The sequence below is a fragment of the Geotrypetes seraphini genome, chromosome 4 (genome assembly GCF_902459505.1).
Source record: "Geotrypetes seraphini chromosome 4, aGeoSer1.1, whole genome shotgun sequence".
Taxonomy (NCBI): domain Eukaryota; kingdom Metazoa; phylum Chordata; class Amphibia; order Gymnophiona; family Dermophiidae; genus Geotrypetes; species Geotrypetes seraphini.
Genome location: NC_047087.1, coordinates 22,585,709 through 22,603,375, shown reverse-complemented (window position 1 = coordinate 22,603,375; position 17,667 = coordinate 22,585,709). Strand labels below are relative to the sequence as shown.

The window sequence follows — 17,667 nt, the reverse complement described above, 5'->3', positions numbered from 1 at the left end:
GAGTCCCTCAGGGTTTGGTCCTGGGGCTGATCCTGTTCAATATGTTTGTGAGTGACATTGCTGAAGGGTTAGAAGGAAAGGTTTGCCATTTTGCGGATAATATCAAGATTTGTAACAGAGTAGACACCGAGGAGGGAGTGGAAAACATGGACATGGTTCTACAAAAGTTAGAGGAATGGTCTAATATCTGGCAACTAAAATTCAATGCAAAGAAATGTAGAGTAATGCATTTGGGGATTAATAATGGAAGGGGAGAGGCTGATATGCACGGATGAGAAGAGGGACCTTGGGTGAGAGTGTCCGAAGATCTAAAGATGAAAAAATCAGTGCGACAAGGTGGTGGCTGCAGCCAGAAGGATGCTAGGCTGTATAAAGAGAGGCGTAACCAGTAGAAGAACGAAGATGTTGATGCCCCTGTACAGGTCGTTGGTAAGACATCACTTGGAGTATTGTGTTCAGTTTTGGAGACCGTATCTGGCGAAGGACGTAAGAAGACTTGAAGCAGTCCAGAGGAGGGCTATGAAAATGATAGGAAGTTTGCGCCAGAAGACATATGAGGAGAGACTGGAAGCCCTGAATTTGTATACCCTAGAGGAAAGGAGAGACAGGGGAGATATGATTCAGACGTTCAAATACTTGAAGGGTATTAACGTAGAACATAATCTTTTCCAGAGAAAGGAAAATGGTAAAACCAGAGGGCATATCTGAGGTTGAAGGGTGGTAGACTGAAGAGTAATGTATGGAAATTCTTCTTTACGGAGAGGGTGTTGGATGCCTGGAATGTGCTCCCAAGAGAGGTGGTGGAGAGGAAAACGGTGACAGAGTTCAAAAAAGCATGGGATGAACACAGAGGATCTAGAATCAGAAAATAATAGTAAATATTGAAGAACTAAGGCCAGTATTGGGCAGACTTGCACTGTCTGTGTCTGTATATGGCCATTTGGTTGAGGATGGGCTGGGGAGGGCTTCAATGGCTGGGAGAGTGTAGATGGACTGGAGTGAGCTTTGACGGAGACTTCAGTAGTTGGAACCTAAGAACTGCCCAGAAATAGCTAAGAAGAAGAAGAAAAAAAAAACCCCAACAAATTTTTAGATTGAATCAGGTTGGGCAGACCAGATGGACCATTCGGGTCTTTATCTGCCGTCATCTACTATGTTAGTGTGTTCATCCTAATTTGACATACATAGAGGATCTAGTTCAACATATATTTAGTATATATTTCTTTTTTAACCATATGGGCACTAGGCGAGGGGATTAGCTGAAGAGGTAAGTTTTTATTGTTTTCCTAAAATCCAGAAGCTCTTCGAGGGATCTGATCTGTAGTTGATTCCAGTAATTTGGTAAAAAAAATAAGAGCAGGATTGTCTTCTGGATATGGAGGGTAGGACCAGGGGGTATTTGGGGACACGTTTCCACCTGGAAACGGAGCAGCCTGTTCAGGACATATGGCAGAAGCTTAGCTGGACACCATATTGTGTAAGGATGTGCAACCGTAAGGATGTACTACCGTAAGGATGTGCTGAGACTGGAGTCGGTCCAGAGAATGGCCACCCGGATGATCTCGGGACTCAAGGATCTCCCGTACGAGGAACGGCTGGATAAGTTGCAGCTGTACTCACTCGAGGAACGCAGAGAAAGGGAAGACATGATCGAGACGTTCAAGTATCTCACGGGCCACATCGAGGTGGAAGAAGATATCTTCTTTTTCAAGGGTCCCGCAGCAACAAGGGGGCATCCGTGGAAAATCAGGGGCAGGAAACTGCACGGGGACACCAGGAAATTCTTTTTCACTGAAAGGGTGGTTGATCGCTGGAATAGTCTTCCACTTCAGGTGATTGAGGCCATCAGCGTGCCTGATTTTAAGGTCAAATGGGATAGACACGTGGGATCTATTCACAGAGAAAGGTAGGGGAGGGTCATTGGGGTGGGCAGACTAGGTGGGCCGTGGCCCTTATCTGCCGTCTATGTCTATGTTTCTAAGGACTTGTACGCTAGCATCAAACTCTTAAAGATGCAGCGTTTTGGCTATGGGTAAACCAGTGGGCTGATGATAGGGCCTGGGAGATGGGGGTCATGGGTGTGGATTTATTAACTGCGTTTCCCTACCTTTTACGAAGCAGTGGTAGAAGTTTCTAGCGCGGCCTGGAGCGCTAAATACTCCGACATTCATAGAATTCCTACGAGCGTCAGAGCATTTAGCGCCCTGGGCCACGGCCGAAACCTCTACCGCTGCTTAGGAAAAGAGGGCCTTTATGATGAGATTCACCCAAGTTGATGTAGTAACAGCTTGACATAAAACATAACAATTCGGATCAAATGTACTTTTGACCAAAACATCAGTAGAGTGGTTTTATTTTCTCCAGCCAGGGTGTATACCTTTTTGCTGGTTTTATGCTTAGTCTCGCTTCCAGAAGAGGTGGTAGAGCAGAGTACGATTTTGGGTTTCAAAATGGGATTGGACGAGTTCTTGAAGGAAAAGGGGCTTGAAGGATATAATTAGAGGGATACTATACAGGCAAAATGTCTTAAATAATAGATAACTTACAGGTCCGCGGGAGTGGACTGCTGGGCATGATGGACCTGTGGTCTGACTCGGCAGAGGCGATGCTTATGTTCTTATGTTCTCATTGCTAAAAGCCCTTTTGCTTTCAAAACAAGATTCCTGAAAATCGGGATTTCTGGCTTCAACGTTTTGCAGCCGTTAAAACAAGAAACAAACATTAAAAAATGGTGAAGAAAACCTTTTAAATCTTTATTGATTTTCCAAACTACAACTGTGCAAAACAAATATAGGTATACTAGTCTTTAAGCCCGTTAAATTAACGGGTGCTAGAATAGATGTCTGTCTGTCTTTCTTTCTGTCTGTCTCTCTGGCCCCCTGTCTGTCATTCTTTCTTTCTCTCTCTCTCTCTATCCTTGGCTAGTGTTTGTCTGGGGGGGGGGGGAAGGTTTCTTTCTCTCTTTCTCTGCTGTCTATTTGTGTTTATTCTATCTGACTCCCTGGCCCCCTGTCTTTCTTTCTGTATGTCTCTCTGTCTTTCTCCCTGGCCCCCCCTGCCTACCTGTATTTATCTGTTGTCTCTCTGGCCCCCTGCCTGTTTGTCTTTCTTTATGTCTGTCTTTCTCCCTGGCCCCCCCTGCCTACCTGTATTTATCTGTTGTTCCATGCCTGACTGTCTCTTCGTGGCCCCCTTCTGTCTTCCTACCCCCTCCCGAAAGCAAGCCCATTACATTAACGGGTGCCCTGTGCAGCAGCATTAGAGTTTCCTCTACCCCCCCTTTCCCCAGCGTGTGCAGCAGTCTTCACACGCTGCTTCGGGTCCTTCTACTGCCCTGATTTACTCTGGCACGTCCCTGATGACATCATCAGAGACGCGGCAGAGCAAATCAGGGCAGTAGAATGGGATAAATACAGGTAGGCAGGGGGGGCCAGGGAGAAAGACAGAGAGACATACAGAAAGAAAGACAGGGGGCCAGGGAGTCAGATAGAATAAACACAAATAGACAGCAGAGAAAGAGAGAAAAAAACCTCTCCCCCCCAGACAAACACTAGCCAAGGATAGAGAGAGAGAGAGAAAGAAAGAATGACATCATCAGAGACGCGGCAGAGCAAATCAGGGCAGTAGAAGGGCCCGAAGCAGCGTGTGAAGACTGCTGCACACGCTGGAATCGCATGGTTCGTAGTCGGGTCCGCGGGAAGGGAAGGGTGGGGGTGGCAAAGACTCGGGTCCCAGGTGGCGGGGTCAGTTTTTCGGTTCGTTGCGGAGGGGGGGGGGGGGAAGGAGGCGCTCTTTGTGCCCCAGTCCCGGCTTGTGGAGGCGATCGTCGGCGTCTAAAGAAACTTCCGTATTGTGAGGTGGAGAGGAGGGAAGCTTGTCCAGTGCGCATGCGCATTCGTGCCGCCGCGACAGATCAGGGAACACGCGGCACGAGTGCGCATGTACGCTTAGCGCTTTATTATGTATGATATATATGCACATATTATAGTACAAGAAAAGCACATTGATCCTACAGACATAAATAAGCAACTATTTTAACCCTCCCTCCCACCCAATAATCATGAAAAACAAATACATAGAATCGATCAATAACTTTCCCATTTTAAGGTTGCAATGAAAATCCCCCCCTCCCCAACCCGGATGTATATGTGTATATTAAAAGGGTCATAAAATAAAATCAGTTATCCGTCCTTACAGAATTTTGTCAATGGTTCCCAAACATCCAGAAATTTCCTATAGGGTCCCTGTTGTATAAAGGTGAAGAAAAGCAACAGCCAGTTGGCTATAAAAGTATTAGCAAGATCATACACATCCCCACACCATTGTGGCCAACGGGTGCCAGTGGGTGGCTTTAGATCAGAAAAGCAACAGGGAAGAAAATGCAGATTTTTCTTTTTTTTTTTTTTGTGCAGAACACTAGCCTTTAGCTCAAGTTTCGTATCCGGCGGACTGGAAGGGGATATAGGCTCACGAACACGATATTTCTTAATATCTGCAAGGAGAAAACAGGGAGAGTTGGGGGGGGGGGAGGGGAGTGTATATGAAAACTTCCCAAAGGAACTGCAGCCAGCCTGCAGCAGTGGAGCTGGGAATCCCCTCCACGGGGCGCATCTAGGCTTTGACTTTTGGAAAGAGACAAAGAACGTGCACGTCCACCCGAGAGGATCGATTAAAAAAAAAAAAAAAAAAAGATGCATTTATTGTTCTTATTTCTCTCCCCTCCCTTCTTTTAGGTAGCCCTAGAGCAGGGTCGAGAAAGTTGGCAGGGAGCTGGAGTGGAAGACGTGGGATCGGGGAGCTCCTCCCCCTGATCCAGGCTACTTTCCAGGAGAGGGAGGGGGGAGGGGAGCCTTGGGCTACCCACAGGGAGATAGAGGAGCCAGAATCTCTCCCCTCCCCCTCCCTGAAAGAGCAGCGCTGCCATTGACGTCAGAGGGCGAAGCACGTGACTCGGTGCAACCCAACCAGCGGCGGGGCAGGAGAGCAGCAGCTTGTGCGAAGCTCTCGCGGACACACACACGCGCATATGCATCCATCTACACACACTCCCCTATCCAGAGAGTATGCACACACATTGAGGGTGCCAAGCCCAGAGGAGGAAGCTGCAGCCCTACCTTTGGGATCTATCCTTGTCTCTCCTGGACACTCATGGAGAGCCCGGAGGAATTACCTTGATTTTTTTTTGGGGGGGGCTTTAATTTTTTTTTCTTTCCCTTTTTTTGGGAGGGTTGAGGGGGAGTGGATGGTGTTTTGAGGGCCCCCCCCTCCTCCTGCTGGATTTGGAGGTGAACCATTGAGAAAAGCAAAGGGAGGGGGAAAAGAACCGGATCTCTCTCTCCCCCCCCCCCCTTTAAAAAAAAAAAAAAAAAAAAAGCTGCTATGGATTTTAGTAGCAGCAGCCCTCGCGGGGAGGGCGATCGCCGGCAGATCGAAGAGAGCAAGCCCCTGCTGGGGGAGATGTCGGCCACGGAGGGCAACCGGGTGGGGGCTGTCACCTGCAGGAGGGCCCTGCTCCACTGCAACGGCAGCGGCATGAGGTACAAACTGCTGCAGGAGGGGGACATCCAAGTATGTGCCATCAGGCACCCCAGGACCTTTCTCAGCAAGATCCTCAGCTCCAAATTCTTGAGGAGGTGGGAGCCTCACCATCTGACCCTGGCCGACAACTGCCTGGCTTCGGCTACGGTAAGCCCGGTCTTATGCGTTTAAAAAAAAAAAGCAATCCCAAAGTGTGTGTGTGTTTTCTTTAAAGGACCCTTTGCTTTGCTCTTGTATTTCATCTTCATTCCGACCGGTGTGTCATGGAAGGCTAATGCAATTCGCGTGTACGCACAGGTCATGCGCGCAACATACGCGCATAGCTGGTTTTCGAATCGATTTGCAAAGGTGGCTCTTGAAACCGTCATGTCCCAGAATGTAGGAGGTCGCTCCTAAGTGCGCCTTAAGACGCGCGAATATCTTTCCAGTTGTGCGCGTTAAGGATAGAAGGTGTTCGCTGCAGGCTTGCAACGCGGCTTCCGTCTATTGTTTCTGATTTAAAAGAAAGACCCCCCCCCCCCCCAGCAAAAACGTTGTATACATTTGGTACACAGCCGTACGTATTGGCAATCCATGCAGGGTGGTTAGTTTAAATTTCATGCATTATTATTATTTTTTTTAATGAGATTGTTTTTTTTTTGTTTTGTTTTTTTTTGCATCAGTTGGCCACAATCCATGCAATGTGTAATGGTAATGGAAAATTAAAATACCATTTAAGTCAGATGCAGTTCTGAGAGCGCATCGAAAATATGAGTGAGAAACCAATTAATTGTAGGCTGTGCTTGCCAAAGAAAATAAGGATAAAAATGAACAGAAATTAACCCTAAAATTCATACTAACCTTTCCTAGAATAAATACATAGTAGTGAGTAGTCACTTCATTGGTTATATTCTGTTGAGACTCAAAATTGTAAAACAAAAAACCCCAAACCTTTAGCTTTGAAAATTCTGTGTAATAATACTGTATAATCGTTTTTGTTTTAAAATACTGAGACTGAGAATTGTTGGTAGAACAGAAAGGACAGCAAGCAAGATGCTTTAATTTTTTAAATGTTTTCTTGTACTTTTTTTTTTTAATTCTTCTTTTTTAAAAGTAGATGGTCCTCCCTGTGGATTTAATTGGGCCTGACCGGGCCTGGTTCTCTCTGGAGCCGAGTCTCTCGCTAGGGTGGTGTGTTTTGGGGTGGTTGTTTTTTTTTTTGTGCAGAAAATCTGATGCAAAGCACAAATGATGATTAAAAAGTTGCTTTTATTAATCAAGAAATTATTGTCTCTAATTGTGCAGATAGGCATTTGTTTAATCATAGTATAAGACTGGAAGAAGGTCTGTTGTAAAAATGCTGCACACGGCCTTTTTTTTTTGCCTGTGCGTATGTACGTTACTTCCCTGTTTTGCATTGATTTGCGTCACTTTTTTCCAGGAATACAAGAGCATAGAAAATATATATATGATTTTATTTTTTATTTCTATTTTATCTTTAAGCATCGGCCAGAAACTGATGCTCAAGGTTTTGGTTTGCATGCACTAGCAAGAATTGCAGGCCATGCTCCTTTCTATCGAGAAATAAAGGTAAAAAAAAAACCCCGAACATAATTTGATAAAATAATATAAGTGAGATCTCTTTATTGGACTGACTTTCAGGAGCGAAAACCCCCTTCTTATTTACGTACATCTCCAGTATTTTTTTTTTTTTTTGCTGTCTCAGTGTACACATTTTAGGTTAAGTATTTCCATTGCGTTGGGAGAGATTCCCCTTCCATGCCTGCAAAGGGTCTTGGGTTTCATTCCTGGGAGTAATAATAAATGCTTAGAAATTTGTGGCCAAAATCGAATTTATAATAGCATCTGATAACCTACTGAGAATGTGAACGTTTGACGAATTTTGGAAAGAGATAGCCCTGAATGCCAGCTTCTGATCCTGGACCTCCACTTCAGCTGTATTTTGTTCCATGGTACATATCTACTGTGACCATAATTGCCAGTTTTCCTACTGGTTGGCCATGTATCACTGGGCTTGTCGGTGGTTGTGTGGATTTCATGTAAAGGATTTTAAAGGCCTTGTTCACAAACTTCCTCCTCCTGTACACACAAGCAGTACTCTCTCTAAGAAGGATTGACCAGGTGTGCAAGTTTTTTTCTCATGCGAAGGACAAGTTCTAAAAAAATTATTTTTTTCCCTGTGAGCAACAAGTTTACCCTCCCCCCCAAGCAATTTACCAGATTTGCAAGTACTCTATATATTTTTGTGAGCCACTCTCCTAGAATATATGAATAAATGCTCAGCTTAGAGGGAAACATAGCACACAAGATTAAAAAAAAGATGATTTTGTGTTCATGAGACAGATCAAGATGGCAGCTACCAGCGCCCAGCTGTGTAGTTTCCTGCTAATCTGTAAAATCCTTTTGCGGCTGCGCTTTACGGTCTGTGATCTTTTTCCTCTCATCACCTAGAATGCTGTCATTTATAGGTAGAACTTACAGTATCTCAGCAATATTTTTTCTCCGCTCTCCCTCCCCCCCCTTCTTTAGTTTATATCAGAAAGGTCAAACCACAAATTGTAGTCAGTAGCTTTTTTTAAAATATATTTTTGACAAGCTGGCTCAGTTTTATTTAGTAGCTTACACCTGCCATATTAACTGTGCCAGGAACAATATGGAAGGGTAGGGGGTGGGGTTGGAATAAATGAATGTTAAAATTGGTTGGTTGTGTGGCACACCAGGAGTTCTGTTTGGAGGTATTTGAACTATAGAAATGTTTTTATATTATATATGTAAAGAATTAGCTTATACGTTTTCACTGTTGGTACATTCTAGTTCAGGTGTAGCGGGCTCCCAGTTTAAGGACTACATTAATTAAAAATACATTGTGGGATCTATTTACCAGTCACTTGTATTAATTGCAAGTCAGTCTAACTCACGGCCCGGGGGCCACATGCGGCCCGCCAGGTACCATTTTGCGGCCCTCGGTCTGTACTAGTGCTGTCCGCTCTTTGCAGCGTCCTCCGGCTTCATCCCTAACCTCCCGCTCTTACCTTCAGTTAATTACCAAGCCTGCAGGGAGGATCACCGGTGCTGTAGCGATCCTTGCAGGCTGCCATCGTCCTCAGCAACATGTTCCCTCTGCTGCGATCCTGCCCCTGACGTCGGAGGAGAGGCGGGATCGTGTTATAGGGAACGTGCTGCGGAGGCCGAGGGCAGCCTGCAAGGAATGCTACAGCACCAGCGATCCTCTCTGCAGGCTGCAGTAATTAGCTGAAACTAAGACCGGGAGGCTAGGGGGGAAGCTGGGGGATGCTGCAAAGAAGGGGAGAACATGAAGGCCTTCGGGAGGGGGAGGGGGAGATTTATAAACTATAAAGAGTTGAATGCAAAATTGTCATTTCTTTAATAAGATATTAACTGTTTTTTTTTTCTGTGGCCCTCCAAGTACCTACAAATCCAAAATGTGGCTCTGCAAAGGATTTCAGTTTGAGATCACTTGTCTAACCTTAAGTTTATTTAACCCAGAGACATTGGAGGATGAGCCAAGTTAGTCAAATGAAATAAGGTGTCACTTTCCCCCTCTTTTACTAAGGCTCGCTAGCCGATTTAGCGCACGCTAACATGTCCATAGAATATAATGGACGCTTTAGCGTTTAGCACGCGCTAAATCGGCAAGCGCACCATATAAAAAGGACCCGTTTATTTCTATCTATAACTTAATCTGTTTCTTGAGAAGCTTTCAAAGATGGCCACCATGTACAGGTTGGTTATGAACAAAAGATGACCACATGCAAATCTGTCTAGTGAGATTCACAAAGCATTTTAATCCTTTTCCCGTTTCACTATATGCATTTTGACGTTGTCATCTTTTGCTCACCTGAAGAAGGCGGCTCTGTCTTGGAAAGCTTGTCAAAAAATGCATTAAGGTAAATGCCTGTCTTTTTTTGTTCTTATTGGACTTTTTTTTAAATTTCTATTACCTTTAAAATGGACTGGCATGGATTGGATTTGAACCCTGACCATTCCCCCAGTTCTGAGGTGCTAAGCCTGATATTCTGGCAAATAAATGACTTTTATTTCTGTGTTTCTATGTAGCCCAGTGGGTTCTTAAACCTGTCCGTGGGGGGGAGGAACCCCCAACCAGTTGGGTTTTCAAGATATCCCTAATGAATATGCATGTGGAAGATTTGCATGCCTGTCGTCTCTATTATATGCAAATCTGCCTCATGCATATTCATTAGGGATATCTTGAAAACCTGACTGGCTGGGGGGTCCCCCAGGACAGGTTTAAGAACCACTGATATACACTTCTCCCTCCGTATTTGCTGTGATAGGGGATTAACAGACCCGCGAATTCAGGAAAACCGTGAATAACTTTTTCACATGTTATTCGCTGTTTTCAATTAAAAACCCTCATGAATATGGTGAAACCGCAAATAACATGGTGGGAGATCTGGCCTGTTCCTGAAGGAGAGGCAAAACACGGTGAAGAAAGTGCTGGAAATCGGCAATTTTCTCTGTAAACACTTGGAATCAGCGATTTCTCTATGCAAGCAGTATCAGTGGTCTCAAACCCTTTGCTGGGCCACATTTTGGATTTGTAGGTACTTGGAGGGCCTTAGAAAAAAATAGTTAAAGTCTTATTAAATAAATGACAATTTTGCATGAGGTAAAACTCTTTACAGTTTATAAATCTTTCTTTTTGGCTAAGTCTTAATAATAATATTGTCATTTATAGCTAAAGAGACATATGATCAAGAAACTGTTTTATTTTACTTTTGTGATTATGATAAACATACCGAGGGCCTCAAAACAGTACCTGGCGGATCGCGAGTTTGAGACCACTGATATGTATGGTATGAGCACAGTTGAACAGTATTTCTTAAATAATAATAATAACAGTTTATATACCGCAATACCGTTAAGTTCTATGCAGTTTACAGAAGATTAGTGGGGTACAAGTTGAGTTGACATACAAGTTGAGTTAACTTAAGGGATGTGGGAACAATGGGGAGAAAGGGCAAGAGAGGGGAAGGAGGGAAGTGGGTCAGCTGTCTAGGTATTTCAGGAATAGGTGAGTTTTGAGGCGTTTCCTGAATACCTCATAAGTGGTGGGCAATAGGAGTTGTTCTAGGTCTTTACCCCATAGAGCAGCCTGATGTGAGAGAAGATGCTCATGGTGTTTTTTTAGTTTGCATCCTCTAACCGGGGGAGAAACGAAGTGCGAGTGGGAGCTTCTCTTGTGTTTGTTGGCTGAGAAGGAGAATAGGTCAGTGATGTATTTAGGGGTTAGACCGTAGAAAACTTTAAAACAGAGGCAGGCGAACTTAAACTTTACACGAGCTTCCATCGGCAGCCAGTGTAGCTGTTTGAAGTATGGCGTCACGTGATCGAACTTCTTTAGATCGAAGATTAGTCTGACCGCAGTGTTTTGCATTAGTTGTAATCGTCGCATATTCTTTTGGGGGATTGCTAAGTAGGCGATGTTACAGTAGTCGAGTTGACTTAATACGAGGGATTGTACCAAGATTCTGAAGGCAGAGTTATCAAAGTATGCTTTAATGGATTTAAGTTTCCAGAGGGTGAAAAAACTCTTTTTGATTAGGGAGTCCACCTGATCTTTCATGGTGAGGCATTGGTCCAGAGTTACACCCAGTATTTTAATGGTGGGCTGTATGGGGTAGTTATGTTTGTTGATGTCTAGTGGGGTTTTGGTGTCAAGAGGGCGCGGTGAAGCGACAAAGAATTTTGTCTTCTCGGTATTGAGCTTGAGTTTGAAGTCTGTCATCCAATGTTCCATCAAGTTTATGGCTTCTGATGCTTTTGGAATTGTTTCTGAGATGGAGTTGGCAAATGGGATAATAATTGTGAAGTCATCAGCGTAACTGAATAATTTTATCCCCAGCTGGGTTAATTGAACACAGTGAGGTCATGTAGATATTGAAAAAGAGCAAGAGGCACTGATTTTAAGTATAATACTATTGCAAACATATATCCTTATAAAAAATAATTCACAAACATAGTAAGAAAGATGCATGAAAAGGTTGGCTCTATTAGTAACAGTTATTAACTGTGCTTAATTGAAGGCTCTCTTTCATTTCCCTGCTATTACTAAGCATATTGGTATCGCACAGGGTGTTGATGTTATGTTGGGCTATTATTACAATGGTGTGACGAGTTTTTGAATGCATAGTAAGACGTGCTCACCGTGTTTAGGAAAATTTTTTTAAAAAGGAAACGAAAAGCCCAGATCTGTGTAAGCATGTCAGCTGGCTTAAGGACTTGCTTCCAAGACCAAAGAAAAATCTTGGGCCCCCCACCACACAATAAAACATGGTTTGCCAGTTGTTGGAGATACTCCTTTAAAAATGATGGCTCTCCTTACCCACTTGCAAGTTTCGCACAGTTAGGGGAACCCGCAACAGACCCGGGCCTAGAAAAGGGAGTGCTGTAATCATTTCTCACTCGTCTTTGTGACGGGATTGAAAGGGGGGTGGGGTCTTGTGTCTAACCAATCATAAACTGGTATTTGTTGTGCGTGTATGTTTTATATTTATAATGACTTGTATTTATATTGATTTGCAAGCTGTTTTGTCATCTACTGGGAGAGAAGGTTTTATAAGATCATTGGATAAATAAATGTGAAATAGCAGGCCTACCAGTAGTGGCGTACCATAAGTGTGTCTGATATCTCCAGTCTCATGCCCTGCCATAGTCCAGGTTGTAGGTCCCATCCCTGAGATGTCCTATCTGTATGTCCAAATTAGATTGTAAGCTCTTCTGAGTAGGGACCTTCTACTGAATATGAAATGTACAGCGCTGCGTAGGCCTATTAGGGCTATAGAAATAATATATAGTAGTAGTAGTAGCATGTGTGGAAGCTGGACTTTTGGGGAAAAACATAGGATCAACTCTGATCTGACTGGAAGATGCGCAGGTTATTTTTTTCTAACACCCCCTCTTTTACTAAGGTGTGCTAGGGTTATAACGCGCGGAATAGCGCGCGCCCTAAATTGCCACACGCGCCAGACGCTAACGCCAGCATTGAGCTGGCGTTAGTTCTAGCCGCGTAGCGCGGGTTTAGCGCGCGAGGAAATGCTGCGTGTGCTAAAAATGCTAACGCAGCTTACTAAAAGGAGCCCGTAATCTTGTTTATTTCTTTAATGTATCCATCCATAATCTTGCTGTTTTCTGCTGTTATGGGGGCACAGTGCTATATATCAGTGATCTCAAACTCGCGGCCCGGGGGCCACATGCGTACTGTTTTGAGGTCCTCAGTATGTTTATCATAATCACAAAAGTAAAATAAAAGTTTCTTGATCATATGTCTCTTTAGCTATAAATGACAATATTATTATTAAGACTTAGCCAAAAGGAAAGATTTATAAACTATAAAGAGTTTTACCTCATGCAAAATTGTCATTTCTTTAATAAGACATTAACTATTTTTTCTGAGGCCCTCCAAGTATCTACAAATCCAAAATGTGGCCCTGCCAAGGGTTTGAGTTTGAGACCACTGGCCTATAGGAAGAGGAGATGCAAATGTTAAAAGCCTTAGCCAATAGGGAGAGGAGGAGATAGTGGATGAGCCATTTGGCCTTTATCAGCCAACATAAAGTTCTATGACATCACAATGCAGCTGTAAAGAGCCTTAGCCTATAGAAGTGTTCTCAAACTCGTGGCCCGCCAGGTACTATTTAGAGGCCCTCAGTATGTTTATCATAATCACAAAAGTAAAATAAAACATTTTCTCGATCACATGTCTCTTTAGCTATAAATGACAATATTATTATTAAAACTTAGCCAAAAGGAAAGATTTTTTTTTTGTTTTATAAATCTTTATTCATTTTCTTATGTTACAACAAGTGTTTCAAATAAATTCATTATAAACTTGAATAATCACACTTGATTAACTTACAGATTAATATCAAATTTAAAATTTCTTTAGAAAATTAATATTTTATAAAGTTATAATATTATGTAAGAAATCTAAATTAATATAATTATTATTGAATATAATAATCTCCCCTCCCTCTCTCCCTCCCTATCAATATTGAATGAGAAATCTTTATTCATTTTCATATGTTACATCAACAATATAAATTCATACTAATATTTCAGAAAACTAAATTTATATAATTCTTAGTTAATATAATAATATCCCATCCCCTCCCCCTCCCTTCTATTCAGTAATACATGAATAAAATTTTTTAATGTTATTTTATCCATATTTCATATTATAAATCTAGTATTAATATATTATATAATATTTAGAGATATGATCTCTTTTTCTTCTAATCAAATTCTATACATGGGAAAATTAATCATTCTTTACAATATTCAGTTAATGGTTAATTTTTTTTCTGAGGCCCTCCAAGTACCTACAAATCCAAAATGTGGCCCTGCAATGGGGTTGAGTTTGAGACCACTGCTATATATGAACCAAACCCTAAATTAGATTAAGCTGTGAACAGTTTTTCTGAATTTGGTGACTCAGGATTTTATATTGCTGTGGTATTTGGTGTTGGTTGTGTATCTTCTGCATCTCTTATGTTCTAGAATCTCTCCTCTTTAAAGCCCTCCTTCTCTCACAATCAGGTTTTTCATGTCTTGATATATTTACTTAACATCTAAATACACTTCTCCCTCCGTATTTGCTGTGATAGGGGATTAACAGAACCGCAAATAACATGGTGGGAGACCTGGCCTGTTCCTGAAGGAGAGGCAAAACACGGTGAAGAAAATGCTGGGAATCAGCGATTTTTCTCTGTAAACACTTGGAATCGGCGATTTCTCTGTGCAAGCTGATGTAATTTGGGGGGAGGAGCCAGCATGCTAAAAACCGTGAATAATCGAAACCGCGATTGCTGAAACCGCGAATATGGAGGGAGAAGTGTAGTTTACAATTCCTTCTAATTTGCCAAATAGAATAGTTTAGTTGTCTTCTTGCATCTACAAGAGAGATTTTGGGGCTCATTTTGAAAGCCTTTGTGTGTCGTGTTTTTTAAATGAGCCTCTGAAGCTCATAACCTATGAATATATTCAGAATGTAGAAATACATTTTATATTTTCAAAATAAACACCCCCTTTTACAAAACCACAATAGCGGTTTTTAGCGCAGAGCATTCAGCACGCCGGCTTGCTCTAAAAACCGCTATCCCCGTTTTGTAAAAGGGAGCTGGGGGGGAGTAAGTAGGCTTACACGTTTTGTTTTCTTCTTTACTCCTTTAAGGCTAGATTCACTAAGCTTTGCGAGCCTTCTCCGACCCCGACCCGATTCACTAACCTCCTGGCCGATCAACCTCCCACCCGATCCGATTCGCCCATGCAAATGAGGGGAAAATGGCATGCAAAGTAGGAAGGCAGCGATTCACTAAACGGAAGAAGGAACACCGATTGGGCTGGCCGATCCAAAAAGAAGCAACTGCCGAGGACCAGTTGCTCACGTCCTTGCCGACTGTCCTTCTCTCTGCCGCCCTGTCCCTGCAGTGTGAGCCCAGGTTAAAAGCGTGTCTTATCTGGCTGCAGCGTGTTCTGTAATCTGTTCCATTAATGTCCACCCCCCCCTTTGTTTTGACCTCGCTTGCACGGTCTGCGCATACGTCTGGATCGCTCTGCAGTGATCCGTGGGGGTCACTGTGGGGCGTGCCTCCGATCACATTAATTTGCATAAGGACTCGTAGTGAATCGGTCGCCCGGCAAGACTTGGCCATGGATCGGCCAACAAAGGTGAGTTTAGTGACTCTATCCCTTAGTTCTCTTTTCTATTTAATCTTCCTTGTGGGATTAAAAGCCCGTAAATTGTTGGTGAAAGAAGTGCTCGGATGAACCGTACATGAAATAAATAGTAATAGGATTAATTTTCATTGTAGCAGGTGGTTTTGTTTTACAGCCCAGACAGCATTTCCTGCTGTGCTTGTTTGGGTTTGATAGCTGATATGAGCATTATTTTTGGCTCATCTTGGGTTTTTTGTGTGGGGGGGGGAATTTTGGGGGAGTCTCACTTTGCATTAAATGTTCATCGCAGAGTGCAGTGCCCTGTTTTGAAATTGCTTTTATCCTGACTGCTCTGTCCTGCTGATTAGAAAGAAGTGCATTTTCTATAGTTTAAGTTAAGTTTAAGTTAAGTTTATTAGGATTTTATATACCGCCTATCAAGGTTTTCTAAGCGGTTTTACAATCAGGTACTCAAGCATTTTCCCTATCTGTCCCGGCTGGCTCACAATCTATCTAACGTCCCTGGGGCTCTGGAGGATTAAGTGACTTGCCCAGGGTCACAAGGAGCAGCGTGGGTTTTGAACCCACAACCCCAGGGTGCTGAGGCTGTAGCTTCAACCACCGCGCCACACACTCCTCTATGCGGACACCAAAGACCTGTTTAAACTTCGTTTGCCAAGTAACTGTTCGCCTGGGGCGAAACCTGCTTGTTCCCTGAGGGACAAGGGTTATGTATACTCTTTGCATACTGTAAATTAGGACCTTAGTATTTCTTAACATGTAGAGAGCTGGGTTCTTGAAATGTTATCTGTAAGAAAAGCCATTTTAGAGCGCTTGTCCAACAGTGTCAACATAAGATTAACAGCAAAATGAAATGCTCAGATGCATGATAAGGACTCTGAGGGACTGATTTTCTGAATATCGCTTCTTCTGCGCAAAGACTCTGTTTAGCAAGTGGAATCTCTCGGTGCAGCTTTGAATTTTTCACTGTCTTATATCTGGCCAGTCCAGAGAGATTTCAGCAGCTTTCTTCTTGTCTTGTTTCCCCCTTTTATGCTGAAGCTGTCAGGGACTCCCTTTTACGTATCTGTTTGTTGTTTTCAGGGCTGTGGAGTCGGTAGATAAATGTTCCGACTCCGACTCCTCAGTTTTTTGTACTTCAGACTCCGACTCCAGGTACCCGAAATTTCCTCCGACTCCGACTCCGAAGCACTGGTTAATTTTCAGATCGTTAAAATGGAATGTCAAGTTGAGAGAAATGAGCATTTTCGACACCACCTTCTTTTTGCTTTTAATCAAGGTTCTAAGGCCACAGAAGCTGCTCGCAACATTTGTGCTGTGTATATAGTGGGTGCTATAGCTGAAAGAATCGCTCGTGATTGGTATGCCAAGTTCAAAAATGGAGTCGGTAGATAAATGTTCCGACTCCGACTCCTCAGTTTTTTGTACTTCTGACTCTGACTCCAGGTACCCAAAATTTCCTCCGACTCCTTGACTCTGACTCCACAGCCCTGGTTGTTTTCATATATCATTTTTAAATTCTACTACATGATTAGATTATGTGGCATTTGTTTATTTTTCTAATTAAAAAAAGAAATATTAAGGCAAAACCTAAGTACATTTTTTTAGCCCAAGTCCTTATTGGGAAGAAGGAAAAATGACAAAGGAAATAAATTAAAGCATTTGTTGCGCACATTAAAGACTGCTCATGGCGCTCTAACCAGCGCATTAGTCATTTCAAAAAATATTTTTGGGCGGGGGTATGGCGTAGGTGGGAAGGGAACTATCAAGTATGAGTTAATGGGCCTTAATCAATTATTGCACTTAATTGATGCTAATTTGGAAGGAAGGAGTGGCCTAGTGTTGCCTCAGCACCCTGAGGTTGTGGGTTCAAATCCTACGCTACTCCTTCTGACCCTGGGCAAGTCACTTAATCTCCTCATTGCCCTAGGTACATTAGATAAATTGTGAGCCCACTGGGACAGATAGGAAAAATACTTGTAAATCGCTTGGATAACCTTGATAGGCAGTATATAAATGAAACAAAAATAATTTAAATTTGTGCGTTGGTACTAATTTAGGCCCCCTTTTATTAAGCCGCGGGAGCGATTTCTATCCTGGCCCAGAGCTCTAAATGCTTTGACATTCATAGGAATTCTGTGAGCGTTGGAGCATTTAGCGCTCCAGGCCGCGGTAGAAACTTCTGCCGTGGCTTAGTAAAAGGGGAGAGGGTTAAATTTGTGCCTGCATCTGTTCGCATGCTGCTCTGTAGCCTTGAGCGCATAATTCCCGTAATGCACAACTCAAAAAGGGGCACGGGTCATTGGCGTCTGAAAATTTGCGCGCAGCTTTATAGAATAGTGTGGCGAAATGCCACGAGTTGAGCGCCGGCATTTACACCGGGTTTCAACCGGCGTAAATGCTGACGCT

General features: G+C 43.1%; 1 protein-coding gene across 2 annotated transcripts in view; it reads left to right on the top strand.

Annotated features, from left to right (window-relative positions):
* Positions 1 to 4,885: 4,885 nt before the first annotated feature.
* CMIP (c-Maf inducing protein) overlaps positions 4,886 to 17,667 on the top strand; it is a 317,564-nt gene continuing 304,782 nt past the window's right edge. Inside the window, exon 1 of one of the 2 annotated variants that reach the window (XM_033942720.1) lies at positions 4,886 to 5,685. In XM_033942720.1, the coding sequence (XP_033798611.1) occupies positions 5,380 to 5,685 (306 nt within the window). In that variant the 5' untranslated portion in view covers positions 4,886 to 5,379. The remainder of the gene's footprint in view (positions 5,686 to 17,667) is intronic. The other variant, XM_033942721.1, reaches the window with a different exon arrangement.